General features: G+C 47.5%; 1 protein-coding gene across 1 annotated transcript; it reads left to right on the plus strand.

Moving 5' to 3' along the window:
• Positions 1 to 224: 224 nt before the first annotated feature.
• Positions 225 to 14,973, plus strand: RNF19B (ring finger protein 19B). The gene is made up of 9 exons (XM_089478222.1): positions 225 to 989; positions 8,832 to 9,037; positions 9,903 to 10,047; positions 10,529 to 10,691; positions 11,130 to 11,244; positions 11,536 to 11,676; positions 12,039 to 12,246; positions 12,905 to 13,036; positions 14,116 to 14,973. Exons 1-9 carry the CDS (start codon positions 316 to 318, stop codon positions 14,600 to 14,602), a joined length of 2,271 nt encoding a protein of 756 aa, XP_089334348.1. The 5' UTR covers positions 225 to 315; the 3' UTR covers positions 14,603 to 14,973.
• The last annotated feature ends 663 nt before the right edge of the window (positions 14,974 to 15,636 follow it).

The raw sequence follows: 15,636 nt of genomic DNA on the forward strand, positions 1-15,636 counted from the left end.
TGTTTGACTGTTGCCCCGCGCATGCGCAGAGAGCAAGGCGTGGACAGCAGCGGAGTGGGCGGGAGAAAGGGAGGGGGAAAGAGTGGGCGTGGCTATTCCCCTCCGCGCACGCGCAGACGTCATCCGTTGGTTTCCCTCTGCAGCCAACCAGGAAGTCGGTTGGTCACGTGGCGTCGTCGGCGCATGTGCGGTGCCTTCTTTCCCCTGCTCAGATTCCTTTTCTCCCTCAGAAGCGGCGCAGCGCTGAGCGGAGACGGAGGTGTTTCTCCTTTCCTCCCGTCCTTAAGCGGCCTTCCTTTTTCCCTTTCCCCGGCGATGGGTTCGGAGAAGGAGTCCGAGTCTCCGCGGTCCTCTTCGGTCCCATCGGCCGCGCCTCCTCCGGCGGCAGCAGCGAAGTGCCCCAAAAGCCGGCGTCGGAGGCGCCTCCTCAGCTTCCAGAGCGTCTTCTCTGCCGCGGCTGCGTCGTCGGGGGTCCGTCGTCGGAGGAAGAAGGCCAAGGCGGAGGAGAAGGAGCCGGAGGAGGAGGAGGAGGCGGCGGCGGCGGAGGAGAAGGGCCCCGAGGAGCCCCCTCCGCTTCCTCCGCCCCCGCCGCCGCCTCCTCCTCCTCCTCCGCCCCCGGAGGCCTCCGACGCGGCCTCGTCGTCTTCCTCCTCCTCTTCGTCGTCGGAGGAGGACGGGGGCTCCTCGGCCTCGGAGCTGGAGTGCCCCTTGTGCCTGGTCCGGCAGCCGGCCTCCAACGCCCCGCGGCTGCTGCTCTCCTGCCCGCACCGCTCCTGCCGCGCCTGCCTCCGCCAGTACCTCCGCATCGAGATCACCGAGTCCCGCGTCAACATCTCCTGCCCCGAGTGCAGCGAGAGGCTGCACCCGGCAGACATCCGCAGGCTCCTCAGGGACTCCCCGCAGCTGGTCGCCAAGTACGAGGAGTTCATGCTCCGCAGGTGCCTGGCCGCAGACCCGGACTGCAGGTGGTGCCCCGCGCCCGACTGCGGGTAAGGAAGGCCTTGGAAGAAACCCGAGACCCTTCTGCCAGGCAGGAAGACATGGGGCCCCAGGGCTGGAAGGGGCCCCTCCAAGGGCCATGCGGAACAGCCCTCTGCTTCTGCCAGGCAGGAAGACATGGGGCCCCAGGGCTCCAAGGAAGACATAGGGTTGGAAGAGAGACCCCCCTCCAAGAGTCGCTGTATTCCTGGGGGGGGGGCTTCCAGGGCCGTCCAGACCAACCCCCTTCTTCTGCCATCCAGGGATACATACGATCTGAGAGTCAAGGGGCCCCTGAGGCTCATCCAGGACAAATGCCTTCTTCTGTCATGCAGGAAGAACCTTAGAGTTGGAGGAGACCCCAATTAGGGCCCTGATCCAGTCCAACCCCTTTATTCTGCCATGCAGGAACTCTCAATCAAAGCATCCCCATTGACGGATGGCCATCCAGCCTCTGCTTAAAGACCTCCAAGGAAGGAGACTCCACTATAATCTCAGAGGAAGAAGTGTGTTCCACTGTCAAACAGCCCATGAAGTCCCTCCTCATGTTGAGCTGGAATCTCTTTTCCTGGAGCTTGTATCCATTCTTTCAGCTCCTATTCTCTGGAGCAGCAGAAAACAAGCTTGCTCCATCCTCAACATGACATCCCTCCAAATACTTAAACAGGGCTATCATATCACCTCTTAACCTTCTCTTCTCCAGGCTAAACACCCCCAGCAATTCCCTAAGTGTCTCCTCATAGGGCTTCATGGTTTCCAGACCCTTCACCATTTTGAGTGCCCTCCTTTGGAGACGTTTGTTTTGTTTACATTTAGATGCCACCTTTTCTCCCTCCAAGGATGGAGCAGGGGAAAGGGGGCATAGGAAAGCCAGCAGCCCTAAAAGGTAGAGAGTGCTATGTTTTCAATAGTAAGATGGTTGGGATCTTTACGGTGGCTCTTGGAGGCAGGCCTCTGTGTGTGTGTTATGTGTGTGCAGTGACCTGAAAAGGTAGGCTGGGATCTTCTCTGTGACCCATAGCAACCAGTACATCTGTGGCTACTATGAAAGAGAGGCAGGTATCGTCTCTGTGACTCTAGAAGGTACAGCAGTACGACTCTGGTGGTCTTAAAGGCTAGGCTGGTATCTTCGCAGGGGCCCTAAAAGGCAGGCCAGTATGTTTCCTGCAGCTCTGAAAGGTAGGCTGGCATCGTCTCACTCAACTTGGAAGGAAGGAGAGTATCTTCACAGTGGTGCTTTAAGGCCAGCCAGTGTGTCGGTGGTGCCTCCATAAGCTAGGCTCCCAAGTTGATCCTAGAAGCTTGGTTGGTGTCTTCACAGCAGTGCTGCAAAGTAGCTCTGGGCTTCTCTTGGTCCTGGAAGGTAGGTTGGTGTCTTTATGACAGCCTTAGAAAGTAGGCTGATGCCTTCGTGGCAACACCAGAAGGCAGGTTGCGATCTTTATGGGGGGCCAGAAAGTAGGCTGGTACTTTTGTGACAACCTTAGAAGGTAAGCCGGCTTGTTCACTGCGACCGTAGAGGGAAGGTTGGCACTTTGCGGCCCCCCTAAAAGGTAGGCCAGTACCTTAGTGGCAGCCATGCAAGATGGGCTGCTATGTTTAGGGTCTCCCCAGAAGGGAGGGGGGCATTTTTGCACTGATCCTGAAAGCTAGGTAGGGAGGCCAGTGTCTTCGTGGTGACTTGGGCCCGTTACAGACCGCCCAAAAGGGGCGGTCTTGGGCCGCTGCCAGTTGCAGCGCAGGGCAGCCGCTGCAGCCAAACCGTGTGGCTCCCCCGCGCTGCAAAAAAGGCGTGCAGAAATCGCACTCCTTCCAGCAACCCGGAAGAGCCGCTGCAAGTGCGAAAGTGCGCACTCGCGACGGCTCTTCCGGGTTTAGATGTCCGGACGCTGTGCGTCCGTTATGTCAAGATGGCGGCGCTCGTCTGTATAGGGCGCCGCCATCTTGCCATACAGAATACGCAAGAGGGGCAAGGCGCGTCCGGAAGTGCCGCCCCTCGTGCGTATTCCTGGTGCAATGACGGTGCCGCTTAGGCCCGTCTGTAAGGCACCTTAGAGAGTATTATAGGGTGGCATAAGAGAGATGCCTTCGAGGACCAGGCTGTCTGCTTTCACAGGCTTTGAGGCTGCATGGTACCTATATTCAAGGAGATTTATATTCCAAGTAAGATGCAGTGAGATTGAAACCCTTGCGAGAAACCTCATGACGATATGGAAACAGGATATGGAAATGCCTGGGGGTGACCTTGGAAAGGGGTGTAGGGTGACCCATCGAGAAGGAAATCCCATAGGTGGGTGTGCCAAGTATCTGCTGATAGTCATCTAGTGGTTAGCTGAAATCCTTCCTTGACTGAGTTGGCTGGCACTGCTGGGCTTGTTCAGTTCACTGGGCCCAGCAGGGAGGCATGTACGCTACTTGGTAAGTAATACTGTCCGCTTAGTTACACGTAACCATTCCTACTCAGTTACTTACAGGTAGGCTGTACCTTGAATTCAGCTTTGTTAATAATAATAATAAAAATGATTGCCTTGAGACTCCTGTTTAAGCACCAATGGGTATTTCACAGTGTTGAGATGAGATTAGTAGACGTGGGAAGGAGGTCATCTTTGGAAGTTGACCACATATTTCAGGTGTAAAAGTGCGCCATCATTCCCCCCCCCCTTTTTTTTTTTTTAAAAAGGAGATCTTTGCACAGCTATTGCTGGCAACTCAAGCTATGGCAGTTTTTCTTTTTCTGAGAAGCTTAATTCTAAAAAGCAAAGGGATTGTTGTTTTTTCCCCAGCGTCTGCATCATGCTGAGAAGTTCAAAAGTTGCCCAATCATCTTTCACTTCTGCAGGAAAAGCTGTAAGTGTCGACTTCTTGGTAAGAGTCCGAAGCTTCACGAAATCCCTGGCAGACCACTTCTGTGTACCGAAACGAGGGGAAATGTTGAGTCACTGTGGTTCAGCCACTCATTTGGATAAATGGAGAAGGGCCTAGTTAGTTCTTGGCAGATGTTAAAAATACGTTTCTAGTTTAACGATTCTCTTTTCCTTTCATTTTTGTTTTCTTTTAAATAGTACTCCTTAAGGTTTATCCGAAACAGCCTACAGAACACAAGGGAAGGCCTCTGTAAGCTGTCCTAGGAGCCTTCAGCATTTCTATCCACAGTTTCCAATTTAAAACAAGGGCTATGGAAGTTGTGAAATAAGAATATTTAGGGTTATTCATCTGTTGTGACTGCTTCAGATTGTCTAGATTCTTAAGCATTCTTAAGGAGCATGGTTACTACTGAGCAGTCCAAAGTTTACACTGTGTTATGAAAAGCAATGTCTCTGGTTGTGGTGTTTACATGGCCCAAAGTGCTGGAGATTAGAACTCGAAAGCAGACAAGCATATGATGTCCTTGGAGCTAGGACCAGGTTACCACAAACTGTGCTTCCACTATTCGGCCGATACAAAATTTATCAGAACGAATGTGAAACAAAAGGGAAGCCAGTAGAACACCCTGCCCTTGGCACCTCCAGCTTGCCTTGCTTATGCTGCTGCTGCTGAGTTAACCTTCTGAAGGTTAGTGTGCAATTTAACTGTTTGTAGAACAAACACTATGGACCCATCTGGTTGCCCTGTGTTCTGGGCCAATAGCATGTACATTATGGTCCTGGAAGCCACCCAGACATGTCCAAAGGAAGCTAAAGTTTCATCAAGTTAAGACTTGTAGGTAGTGATGGGCTTTTTCTGTCAGCGAGAATTCTGGTGTTGCTTGTTATGTCATAATTACAGAAATTATCTTAGAACTGAAGTAGAGCACATAACCATATGATTTCATATACTTGCAGGTAGTGGATTCAGAATAGTATGGTACAGCAGGTTACACAAAATCAAGCTGTAGGTTTGCATATCTGGGTGTTCTTCATATCGAAAAAGAAACCCTGGAGGCATCCAAAGCATATTAGAGCGCCAGGGAATTCCAGCGCAGTCATGTTTGACTTTAGTAGAAAAAACTTGTCTAAAGTGAGGCATCACTGGTAAGAAGATGTTGGAAGGGCAAGTCATGTAGCACCTTCATAAAGGGAGGAACTACAGTCAAGCCCCCATGAGCCTGGCTAAAACTTGCTTCAGCTTGGCTGGTGTTCAGGCATGATGGGAATGGTAGTTCCTCAGAACCTGAAGGGCTATAGGTTGCCCAACCCTGTCCTAGATCTTACTGACAAGTTACAGACAAATAAATTGCTTGGTCCAGATGGTATCTCAAATTTGCTAACAAAAGTATACGTTTGGCCCTCCTTATCCGTGGATTTTTTAATCCATGGATTCCAGCATCCACAGCTTGAAATTATTTTTTTAAAAAGTATAAATTCTAAATAGCAAACCTTGATTTTCCATTTTATATAAGGGACACCATCTTCCTGTGCCATTGTATTTAATGGGGCTTGAGCATCCACAGATTTTGTTTTCCATGGAGGGTCCTGGAACCAAACCCCAGCGGATAGCAAGGGCCCTAAAGTATCCCTAAGGTCACTTTCTACCGTAGGATTGGGGAGTGGCTAGTATAATACCAATTTTCAAAAGGGGCGAGGCTAGGGAAGGATCCAGGAAATGGAAAGCCAGAAGGTTGAGGGTAAATAGGTAGAAGATCTTTATTAATAATGCAGTCTCTTGCACTCTTCCTCCAATAACATTGGCATCGTTCCTCTGTATATCAGTTACTGGGAATCCCAAGCGGGAGGACGCCTGCCTGCCTGCCTCTTGCCTGTGGACTTCCATAGGCGAGTGGTTGGACTCCTTGTGAACTGAACCTAGGCCTTGATGTGCCTGAGGTCTGGTCCAGCAGGGCTCTCCTCCTGTTCTTGTTAAACCCACTGTGGAATGGGGTAGGCCCCTCTGGCGAATAGCTGTCAGCTCTGTATGGAGGCTGGTTCAACCCATTGCCAAGAAAGGCATGTAGAATGGTATCTGAGGGGTTTGTAGATACCGAAAGACCATTTCATTCCCTGCCTCTTACATGTGTGGTGCAGAGGCTCTGGTCCGGTGGATTTAGTAGATTACTTTCTCCGCAGATTAGGGCAAAGGCGTGTTTCAGGAGACATAGCGTGTAGCATATTGATGGCTTCTGCGTCCCACCCGTGCTGTAAGCGGCTTCGTAAATTGGCAAGCTTAGCGATTCTGCCTGGAGAGGTGAACTGCAGACATAACACGAATGTGTGTTTCCATGGCAATGCTGCTCTTCTGGCGCACGGTTAGATCTGCATACAAATCTGGAACTACCTTTTTTCATTGTCAAAGCTCATGTTGCTGTCTGGCATTTGGATGGCTTTCTGTTTTTCTCAGGGGTGTTAGGGAAATTTCAGGGCATTAAAACAAAAGAGTCGCATTGTATTGGCAGAACCGAATGAGCAAAGCAGAGTATGCCTTAGGTGGGGGCCAGTGTTTTGTACAGCTGGCAGAAGTGGAAGGTAATAGGCAGCTTAGTAGCTGAAACCAGGGATAGGAGCAGCATCATATATACTCACAAGAAACTTGATTCTGACTCTGCATGCTGTTTAGCAAAGCAGCAGCGTCCACAAGAGAGGTACTGGCATGTTCAAGGGAGCCCCAGAGTTTGCAGGAGAACAAATATTTTGGAGAGCCTCCTCCCCCAAAGTGGATGTATGTGGGACTCAGAATAGCCAAGTAAGGACTGAACATGGTCAGTGGGTTTGGGATGTTGTGGAAGGAAAACTGAAAATGCTGGGAAATGGAGAATGGGATGGAGAGAAAGTCATGGCTGGCTGGGTGGAAGTTTAAATAAGTGTATTCCTGGATGCAAGATTTTGGGCCTTCTGATCTGAAGACAGACATCTGCAGCGGCAAAAAGACCAGAAGCTACTGTTCCAGTTGAACCTTTATCCAGAAGTGTCTTGAAACGTGGCGGGATTGGACAAATCTGTGCCAGCGTAGTCCAGCCAATGTAGGTATTTGGGTAGTGAAACCCTGTGGTGTAATGAGTAGTACGTTCAGAGGCAAGACGTGAAAGGATTAAAGCAGATTTGAGAATTCATTCTTGGTTTCAATTTCTAAAGACTAAAAGGTATGTTAATACTGGGTCAGTGGGCCTGCCGCTGCCAGCTGTCCTTTTAACTCAGGTTGTGAAACAGGACACTCGGGGAGCAGCAGTTGCCTTCCAGATATTAATGGGCCAAGATGGTTAGCAGAGCTTAATTCCCTGGAAGTGCTGCCTCTGTTTGTAAGAGTTGTGGTATCTGTGTACTGGATAGCTAAAGCCTGTCTCCCCACCTGTTAGGAGATTATCAGGCTTACAGAAGGGCAGCAGGCAATATGGGTTTTCCAGCAACTGCTGACAGAAGACTGAAAAGGGGGGGTTTCCCTTCTGAAAAAGGCATGGTTCATGGAGTAGCCCTGAAAAGAAAGGCATACTCTGCAATTTGAATAAGTTGTGCAACATAGGCAGGCTGTCATTAAGTTAAATGAACTTTGTTTTGGTGGCATTTCAAGGGTTCCTGTTTCTAGAGGACAAGAAATTACCTGAATGTTAACTTGTGTTGCAAGTGACAAGGAAGTATAACGAAAGGCAGCGAACTGTACTCCTTTGTCCTGGGGAGCCACTTCTGGCCATGATATTGAAAGAGAAAGAGGCCAAAATGCCATGAAAGAAAGATGTATAGTCTGGCATTTCTGTACCTATTGACAAATCAGGAAGGAGAGTGATGCCAGGAGTAGTCAGCATGGCGTCTGCAGTTAAAGTGAAGCCTAGGGGAAATGGGTGTGCTGCTGTGGAAGACATGGCAAGAGATTATAACTAGTGAATGTGTAAAAGAAATGTTAGACCTGTTTTATAAATCCTAATAACTATTTTTGTATTGCTTATATGATGACTGTGCATATGTAGAATTGGTCACACTGGCTAAGTTATTCCATACTGTTAGCACTGAAACCACGTTTTTAGATGTGGGCTGAGCTCTCTCCCCCATGGACCTGAGACAATAAATCAGAAAGATCTTTTTCTTGTCCCTTATAGCCAGTAAAAGTTTCCCTACAGGCATCATTTTGAAATATTTCTTCTGTTCTGTTCTGTTAGCCGCCTCAGTAACAGCATTTTAAAAGGATTTGAAAACTCGCCTGCTTTCAGTGACTTATTTGTTGTGTCCTAATGGACATGCTGCTTAGTGATGTTTGACTGCTGTTTGTCTCTGTGAATGTGTTCCATGTTGGTTGCATTACATTTTAATGTTAATTGGCTTTTAGTTGTTGTTTTTTGAATGCTCAGGATTTATACTTGAATATGGTTTGCTGCCTTGATTCAGTGGATTTCATTCGGAAAGCATTTGTACATATTTAAGTATTCTTAGATATCAGGGATTGCTCTGTAAAAATACAAGCTCTGGGAATAAAATACTTGTGGGAAGAGCTGTGGTGGTCAGTTTCTTGACTAGAAGTTGGGCTATTTATTTCTCCTCCTCCTATGCTCCTAGAAATGCTTTTGTCAAGTCCGTTTAGGTGATACATCTGTCTCCCAAGCTTGAAGTCCAAGCCATTAATGGAGGAGGGAAACCTGATTTACTCACAGGTCCTCTCACTTTCAGAGTACAAATGAATTTTCTTGCCAAGCCTTAACTATTACTGAAGCCTGGTTATGGAAAAATATGACAACAAAGAAGTTACCCACATTTCTGCTAAGATCTAGGTCAGAATGCAAATCTGGGAGAGAACTAGGCTAGTTCAATCTCAACTCAGATGAATGCGTCTTGTCAGGCTGCATGAGCTGTGCAGATATAATGTGTTTAAGAATGTCAGTGTGAGTCCAAAAGAAGAGTTTGTCTACCTCTTTGCTTTGCCTTGATAACTGTCATGCCATTTTCTCCTTCCCCCAGTTATGCTGTTATTGCCTATGGATGTGCCAGCTGCCCTAAATTGACGTGTGAGAGAGAAGGGTGTCAGACTGAGTTTTGCTATCACTGCAAACAAATATGGCACCCAAACCAAACGTGCGACATGGCCCGCCAACAAAGAGCACAAACGCTGCGGGTGCGGACAAAGCACACCTCAGGCCTCAGTTACGGACAAGAATCCGGCCCAGGTAAGCATTTGAAAGCTTATAAGATGGCTGCTACTGTACAGGCTGCTTGTACTTTTCTGGGCTCAGCTCTGTTGAGTCTAGTGAGCTTAGTTGCTGTCTTTTGAAAACCTGGGCCTAAGTACAGGCAGTGGGCAGGTGTATGGTCGAAATGGTCCAGATGCTTCCATATTGATGTAATTTTTGTCATGTTTTAAGATATTTTTTAATGGGCTGGATCTATTTAGGAGAGATGTGGGCTGCCAGATAATTATGATCCACAGCTCCCATCAGGGGTTGGTGAGGGATTATGGGAACTGCAGTCAAAAAAATCTGGAGGGCCGCACTTGTCCATGTAAATTTAAGATGCAAGAACAATACATGAAAAACCTGTGGAAATAGTGAACATTTTATATATTTAAAGCCCTTTATCCCAGATTAATCTGTGTCCACCTAGCCCACTAGCAGTGGCTTTTCTAGGTCTTAGGCAGATCTTTCCCCATCACTTTCTACCTGATCCTTTTATAAAGACGCCAGCCATCTGGCATGCAAAGCTTGTGCATAATTACTGAGTTCCATGTAGTACTTTCTCTTCTGCTTGCAAAGTGTGTAACTCTCAGAAATGAATGCTTTGTCAGGCACAGGATACCCATAACCTTTTTATGAGTAAGTGTATGATCCTAGACATACAGCCAGTTGGGTAGGAATTACTGGTATTTCCATGTCTTCAACTGCCAGATAATTTAAGCACTTTCTAAATTCAAAGGTTGATATAGGCTTGAGGGCAAAAACTTTCTGTTTTACAGTGAAAGGTCTTGATGAATTTCGGATCTTTCTTGGAAATTTATATGTGCAGAACCTGACCAGCTTCTCTACTTTACTCTTACAGCAGATGACATTAAGCCATGTCCACGTTGCAGTGCCTATATTATCAAAATGAATGACGGCAGCTGTAATCATATGACTTGTGCTGTGTGTGGCTGTGAGTTCTGCTGGCTGTGTATGAAGGAAATCTCCGATTTGCATTACCTCAGGTAATTTATGGGGAGCTGAATGCTCTAAGTTTCTTCTGCCTTGCTAGGCTGTATTTGTTCATGCATGCTTGATCACCAAACCCAAACAGACCACATACATGGTCTCCATTACGCTTTCTGTAAAAACAGAATAGCTAGAGTAATTTCTGTTCTCACACTGAGAAATTGAATCTTTGAGGGGTGGGTAACAAAATTGTAATAGGAAGCAACTCTTGCCTGCATGGTTTCCATAGATCAAGAATGGTTTATAACCTCTAGATGTTGTTGGATTAGCACTCCCAGCATTCCTCACCCTTGAATGTGCTGGCAACGGCTGCTGGAGCTTCCAGTCCAGAAACATCTGAGGACTGCATGGATTCTACCCAAGCTGCAGACATACTTAGCTATTTGTGAAAAGAGGTTTCCTAGGAGCTTTATAGGTTGACTTTCCAACTGTTTTGAATGCTGTCCTTCTAACGGCCAACTATAAAATCTCTTGCAGTCCTTCTGGTTGCACATTCTGGGGCAAGAAGCCATGGAGTCGTAAAAAGAAGATCCTCTGGCAGCTTGGAACATTGATTGGTGCCCCTGTGGGTATTTCCCTCATTGCTGGCATTGCTATTCCAGCCATGGTCATTGGCATTCCTGTTTATGTGGGTAGAAAGGTAAGTATAACAGCTGGGTATGCCAAAGATAACAAATTTGAAACTTTGAGGGGTGGGGGCTGCTGTACCATAACCTTGGTAGGTGAGAGGGAACTGGATGGTTATCTGTCATCATGGATATGATGACAACCTCTTGATAAAGAAAAGTATCAGATTACTGAATGTTAGTTATAGCTTGCCTATGTAATATCTGATGACTAGAAAAGGAACTTTGGATTTGTAGCATTAATCCTTGTTGTCCCAGCTCTGATTTTTGACACTTTCAGCAGTAGTGAGACCCCACTTTGTTAGCTCCCTTCTGTTTCCCCCTGCCCTTTTCTGGAGAAGGCATCTGTGCTGGGATCTGTTGAGAGATGCATAAGTAGACTTTCTGTAGGATGGTTTCCTTTCCTTTCCTAGTTGAATAGCCTGTTGTAGCCTTGATTCTTCTTCTGCCAGATTCACAGCAGATATGAGGGAAAGAAAACCTCCAAGCACAAGAGGAACCTGGCTATCACTGGAGGCGTAACCTTGTCTGTCATTGCATCGCCTGTTATTGCTGCGGTCAGTGTAGGTAAGCTGATGAGGCCTCTGTTAGGATGGTGTGCTTAAGTGGCATCACTGTGGACTTTGATTAGAGGGAACTGGTGTGGTGGGCTATAGCACCCCGTGCTCCTCAAAAACTGGCTCTGGAAAAGGCTTAGAGCACTTTTGGGGATCTGGAGCATAGATGGCTGGTGCAAGAAGGGACTGGGAAGAATTTCCTATTTTTCCTAATCCTAGACACCTTTACACTTTGAATGTAATGCCTAAAGTACCCCGTTAGTGACGTAACCCATAACGTTTGCAAATTTACCTTTGCCAGGTATTGGAGTCCCCATTATGTTGGCCTATGTCTATGGAGTTGTGCCAATTTCGTTATGCCGAGGTGGCGGTTGTGGAGTTAGCACAGCCAATGGGAAAGGAGTTAAAATTGAGTTTGATGAAGATGATGGGCCAATTACAGGTAAATAAGTAATGCCTCAGGAGCCTTCATTTTGGGAAGGAAAATGAGAAGGGTTGTGCTGGACAGCAGTCCCTAGGGTTATGCTAGGATGGGGCAGCTAATTTTGGAGTGAAGTTTTACTGCCAGGTTGAATAGTGTTCCCATTCAAACCACACATGAATCTCTAAACGTGCTTTGCAAGTAACATTTTTAATGTGCCTAGTTGCTCTACTCTGAAAAAAAGGAAATGCATTAAAGCCCCCCAGCTCCTTCCTGATTAACTGTTTTGCTTCAAAAGTAGCCTAAGTGGTTAGTTTAGTAGTGTGAGAATGTCCCTGTTAATCCCCTTTTGTCTTACATTCCGTAACTTGTTATTGGTCTAGTGGCAGATGCTTGGAGAGCACTGAAGAATCCCAGCATTGGTGAGAGCAGCATCGAAGGCCTTACTAGTGTCCTGAGCACCAGTGGGAGCCCTACGGACGGGCTCAGTGTCATGCAGGGCAACTACAGCGAGACAGCCAGCTTTGCAGCACTCTCAGGAGGCACTCTGAGCGGTGGAGTGCTTTTGGGTGGGAAAGGAAAGTACAGCAGGTAAAAGCACCCTCTGCCATAGAATCCATTCCAGGTGCATGGGTGCAGTACTGTGGGGTTTGGGATCTTGTCATAACCAAAACAAAGTTGCTTCTGTCCACAACTCCCAAGGGGTGTTTTGCTGTGTGCTAGAAGGGTTTCTGTTCAAGCATCGTGGTTACCTTACAGAAATCCAAATCAACCAAATGAACCTTTCTAAAGAGCCAAGTTATTTTCTTCATCCTCCTTCACATAGTGCTTTCTCATGTCCTGCTGGCACAATGATAAGAGAGCTTGCCATCTGAATCATAAAGTTTACACCACAATTGTTTGTTATGTAATCAGGCATCCCTCTCACAATGAATTTACAGCCCAGGAAGATACAACTCAGATAGGGGTTGCCGGCTTGATGGCACTTAGCAACAACTGCTCAGAAACATGTGCAACATGTTTGACTTATGGGTCTAGATGTGGCCCAAATGCTGTTCAAGAGAAAAAACAAGCAAAGCAAAAGTTCAGCCACAAGAAGACAGGAGTGGAGCAAAAAGTTGCTGTTTCAAACTAAGTCACTTGATACTTAACTCTTGTGGTACCTTAAATGAGTTTTTAATGCAGTAAGTGGGGTTGGGGAAAATGACATCAAGATAAACCTTTAAATTAAATCCTGTCTCCTGCCTAGATTGGAAGTGCAAGCTGATGTGCAGAAAGAAATCTTCCCAAAGGACTCTGTCAGCCTTGGAGCCATCAGTGACAATGCAAGCACACGAGCTATGGCAGGCTCCATCATTAGTTCCTACAACCCCCAGGACAGGTATGGCGGATCCAGCTAGTTGCGTAGTGGGTTAAAAGCAATGGTTTCTAGAGAAAGTCTGTCCCTTCAGCTTCTCTTCGTCTTAGCAGGTCTTATGCATAGGGACACATGACTTACTTTGAGCTGAGAACCCAAGTGCCCACATCGGCCAGTGCGCCCAAGAATAGGGCACTTGTGAATAGCACTTAAAACTGAACACGCATAGTGAACCCGTTCTTGTTACATTTATTTCCCACCCACCCACTCCCAACCCCCGTATTGAGGAGGAAGCTTACAGGATATTAAAATCAGACCAGCCTTGTTGAAGGTGGTTTCTAAGACATTGGGTTCAAACTTCCTGACAGTAAGCTGTTTGACATTGGAAGACACTGCCTTGGAGAGTGTGGAGTCTCTTTCATTGGAGGCTATTGTAAAACATTGGAGGTTGGATGTCCATATGTTAGGGGTGCTTTGATTCTGTGTTCTTGCATGGCAGGGGATTGGACTGGATGGGCCTTGAGGTCTCTTCCAACTTGATGATTCTGTGATCATTCTGTATTTCCAACTTGGTAGAATTTCATAAGTGAAGATTAGTTGCCTCTGTCTCAGTAGTTCTGGACCCTTTTGAGCATCATTAAAGCTCTGGGCCCACTCCCCAGAAAAATGCCTTGAGTGACATATGTATCCATTTCGCATCATTTATGAATGCTTGAAAAGACTGTATTTTACCTTGAAATGAACCATAGCATGAACAGAAGAGGAAGAAGAACCATTCTTTGAACCTATTTCACAGACTCCTTGAAGCACATCTATAAACCCCTGTTTAAGAACCTGTGTTCTATATCGATCTTTCCACTTCCAGGTGTCCAGTGGGTCATGACTCGGCGGTGGTCATGTCTTAATTGATCTTAGAAGTTTGCTTGTAGTGCTTGCCTCAGACATGGGCAAAGACAAACCTCCTCTGAACAAATCTTGCCAAGAAAACCCATGATAGGTTTGCCTTAGGGTCTCCGGGCACACAATTTTAACTTGCTAAAACCTTTAGGAGAGGAAGGCAAAAGTTGCAACCGAGAACTAATGTGGTGGTTTTCTCTTTGCAGAGAGTGTAACAATATGGAGATCCAAGTGGACATTGAGACCAAGCCAAGCCATTACCAGCTTGTGAGTGGAAGCAGCACGGAAGATTCGCTTCATGTTCATCCGCAGATGGCAGAGAATGAGGAAGAGGAAGAAGAGGAGGAGGAGGAGGAAGAGGATGCCGAGGAGGAGGAGCGAGAACCGCTGTGCCACCACCAAAGCTGTGAGCCGAAAGACTGTGTTGCCAGCAAAACCTGGGACATCACTCTGGCGCAGCCGGAGAGCATCCGGAGCGACCTGGAGAGCTCAGACAGCCAGTCGGACGATGTGCCCGACATTACCTCGGATGAATGTGACTCCCCCTGCCCCCAGGCTGCTTCCTGCCTGCATCCCCCCAACACCAGAGGTGCTGAGAGCCCAAGTGCCCACATTGGCCAGTGCGCCCAAACTGAGGGCCACCGGCCGGAGGAGATAGTCTCAAGGCTGGAATGCATTGAGGCCCGCGTATGAGGCTGCTGCCTCCTAAGAAGAAGAAGCACACTGATTGTTACTGCCTCCATGGTGGGGAGGACTGCCTGGGAAAGGGGTGAGATTGGCGGCAGCGGCGGCAGCTGTGTCCTTGTTGGCTTGTTGGCCTTGTTGGCTTTTGTTTCCAGTTCCCCCAAAATGCTGCTCTGACTGGACCGGGGGAGGGATACAACTTTTCTTACATGATGATAATGGGCCCTCTTACTTTTCTTTTTAATTTATTGGTTCAAGCGCTTGGTGATGCTCTGTGAGTTGTGTAAGAGTGTACATAAATGTGTGCGTGTACATCGTATGTCTGCCAAACATACGCCTAAGGAACGCCTTTAATAAAGATTTCCTGTTACCCTTCAAAATGGATCCTGTCCCCCTTTTCTCAGAACCAGTCAGTTTTTTTCTGCTGCGTTTTGCCTTGCAAAAGCCTGTCTCTTTTGTTACAACGGAAGGGGCGATGCCACGCGAGGAGGCGCCCACTGCGGTTCTGAGTCCTGGGTGTGGCGGCAGGGAGACCGTTTTAACGAGAGTTAGGTAAAAGCACATGCCTTTGCTGCCCTCCAGAGGCTCTTCTGCTCCCTGCAGTTGTAGTTTGGTTTTAGACAAAAGATGACTTGCTCATACTGTGCAGCCGGAGTTGGGTTTATGTGGCCCTCTCCCTGTTGTTGGGCTGCATTTCCCAGATGCTGAGAAGATTTGCAGTCCAACAGCATCCTGACAGCCGTGGTGCTACATTGTGTTAGGTATTCCAGGAGTTATGAAAGAACAAGAATCTTTGCAAAGTGAAGAAGACATGAAAAGCTTGTGCTGTTTAACTGCCCTTGGTAACTCCGAGCACCTTCCGAGTTCCACCCTCTTTGTTGCTTCTCATAGCTCAAGTCAGAAAAGCCTCAGGAAGTCATGAATTGCCCCTCTACTTCACTTCTACTGGGAGCCAAACATATTTCTGGCTATGTGCAAGGGCAGCATTTGTGTAGGAGGGCTGCCAGCAGCTGTCAGTTTGGCATTATTTACCCAAAATGGAG

Source organism: Sceloporus occidentalis, unplaced genomic scaffold (assembly GCF_023333645.1).
Source record: "Sceloporus occidentalis isolate IW3139 unplaced genomic scaffold, rSceOcc1.0.p SCAF_13, whole genome shotgun sequence".
Taxonomy (NCBI): domain Eukaryota; kingdom Metazoa; phylum Chordata; class Lepidosauria; order Squamata; family Phrynosomatidae; genus Sceloporus; species Sceloporus occidentalis.

Coding starts and splice junctions, on each gene's coding strand:
- RNF19B (XM_089478222.1), top strand. CDS start 316: ATGGGTTCGGAGAAGGAGTCCGAGTCTCCGCGGTCCTCTTCGGTCCCA. Junction 10,048..10,528: donor TCCGATTTGCATTACCTCAG/GTAATTTATGGG, acceptor AATCTCTTGCAG/TCCTTCTGGTTGCACATTCT. Junction 12,247..12,904: donor GGGAAAGGAAAGTACAGCAG/GTAAAAGCACCC, acceptor TCTCCTGCCTAG/ATTGGAAGTGCAAGCTGATG.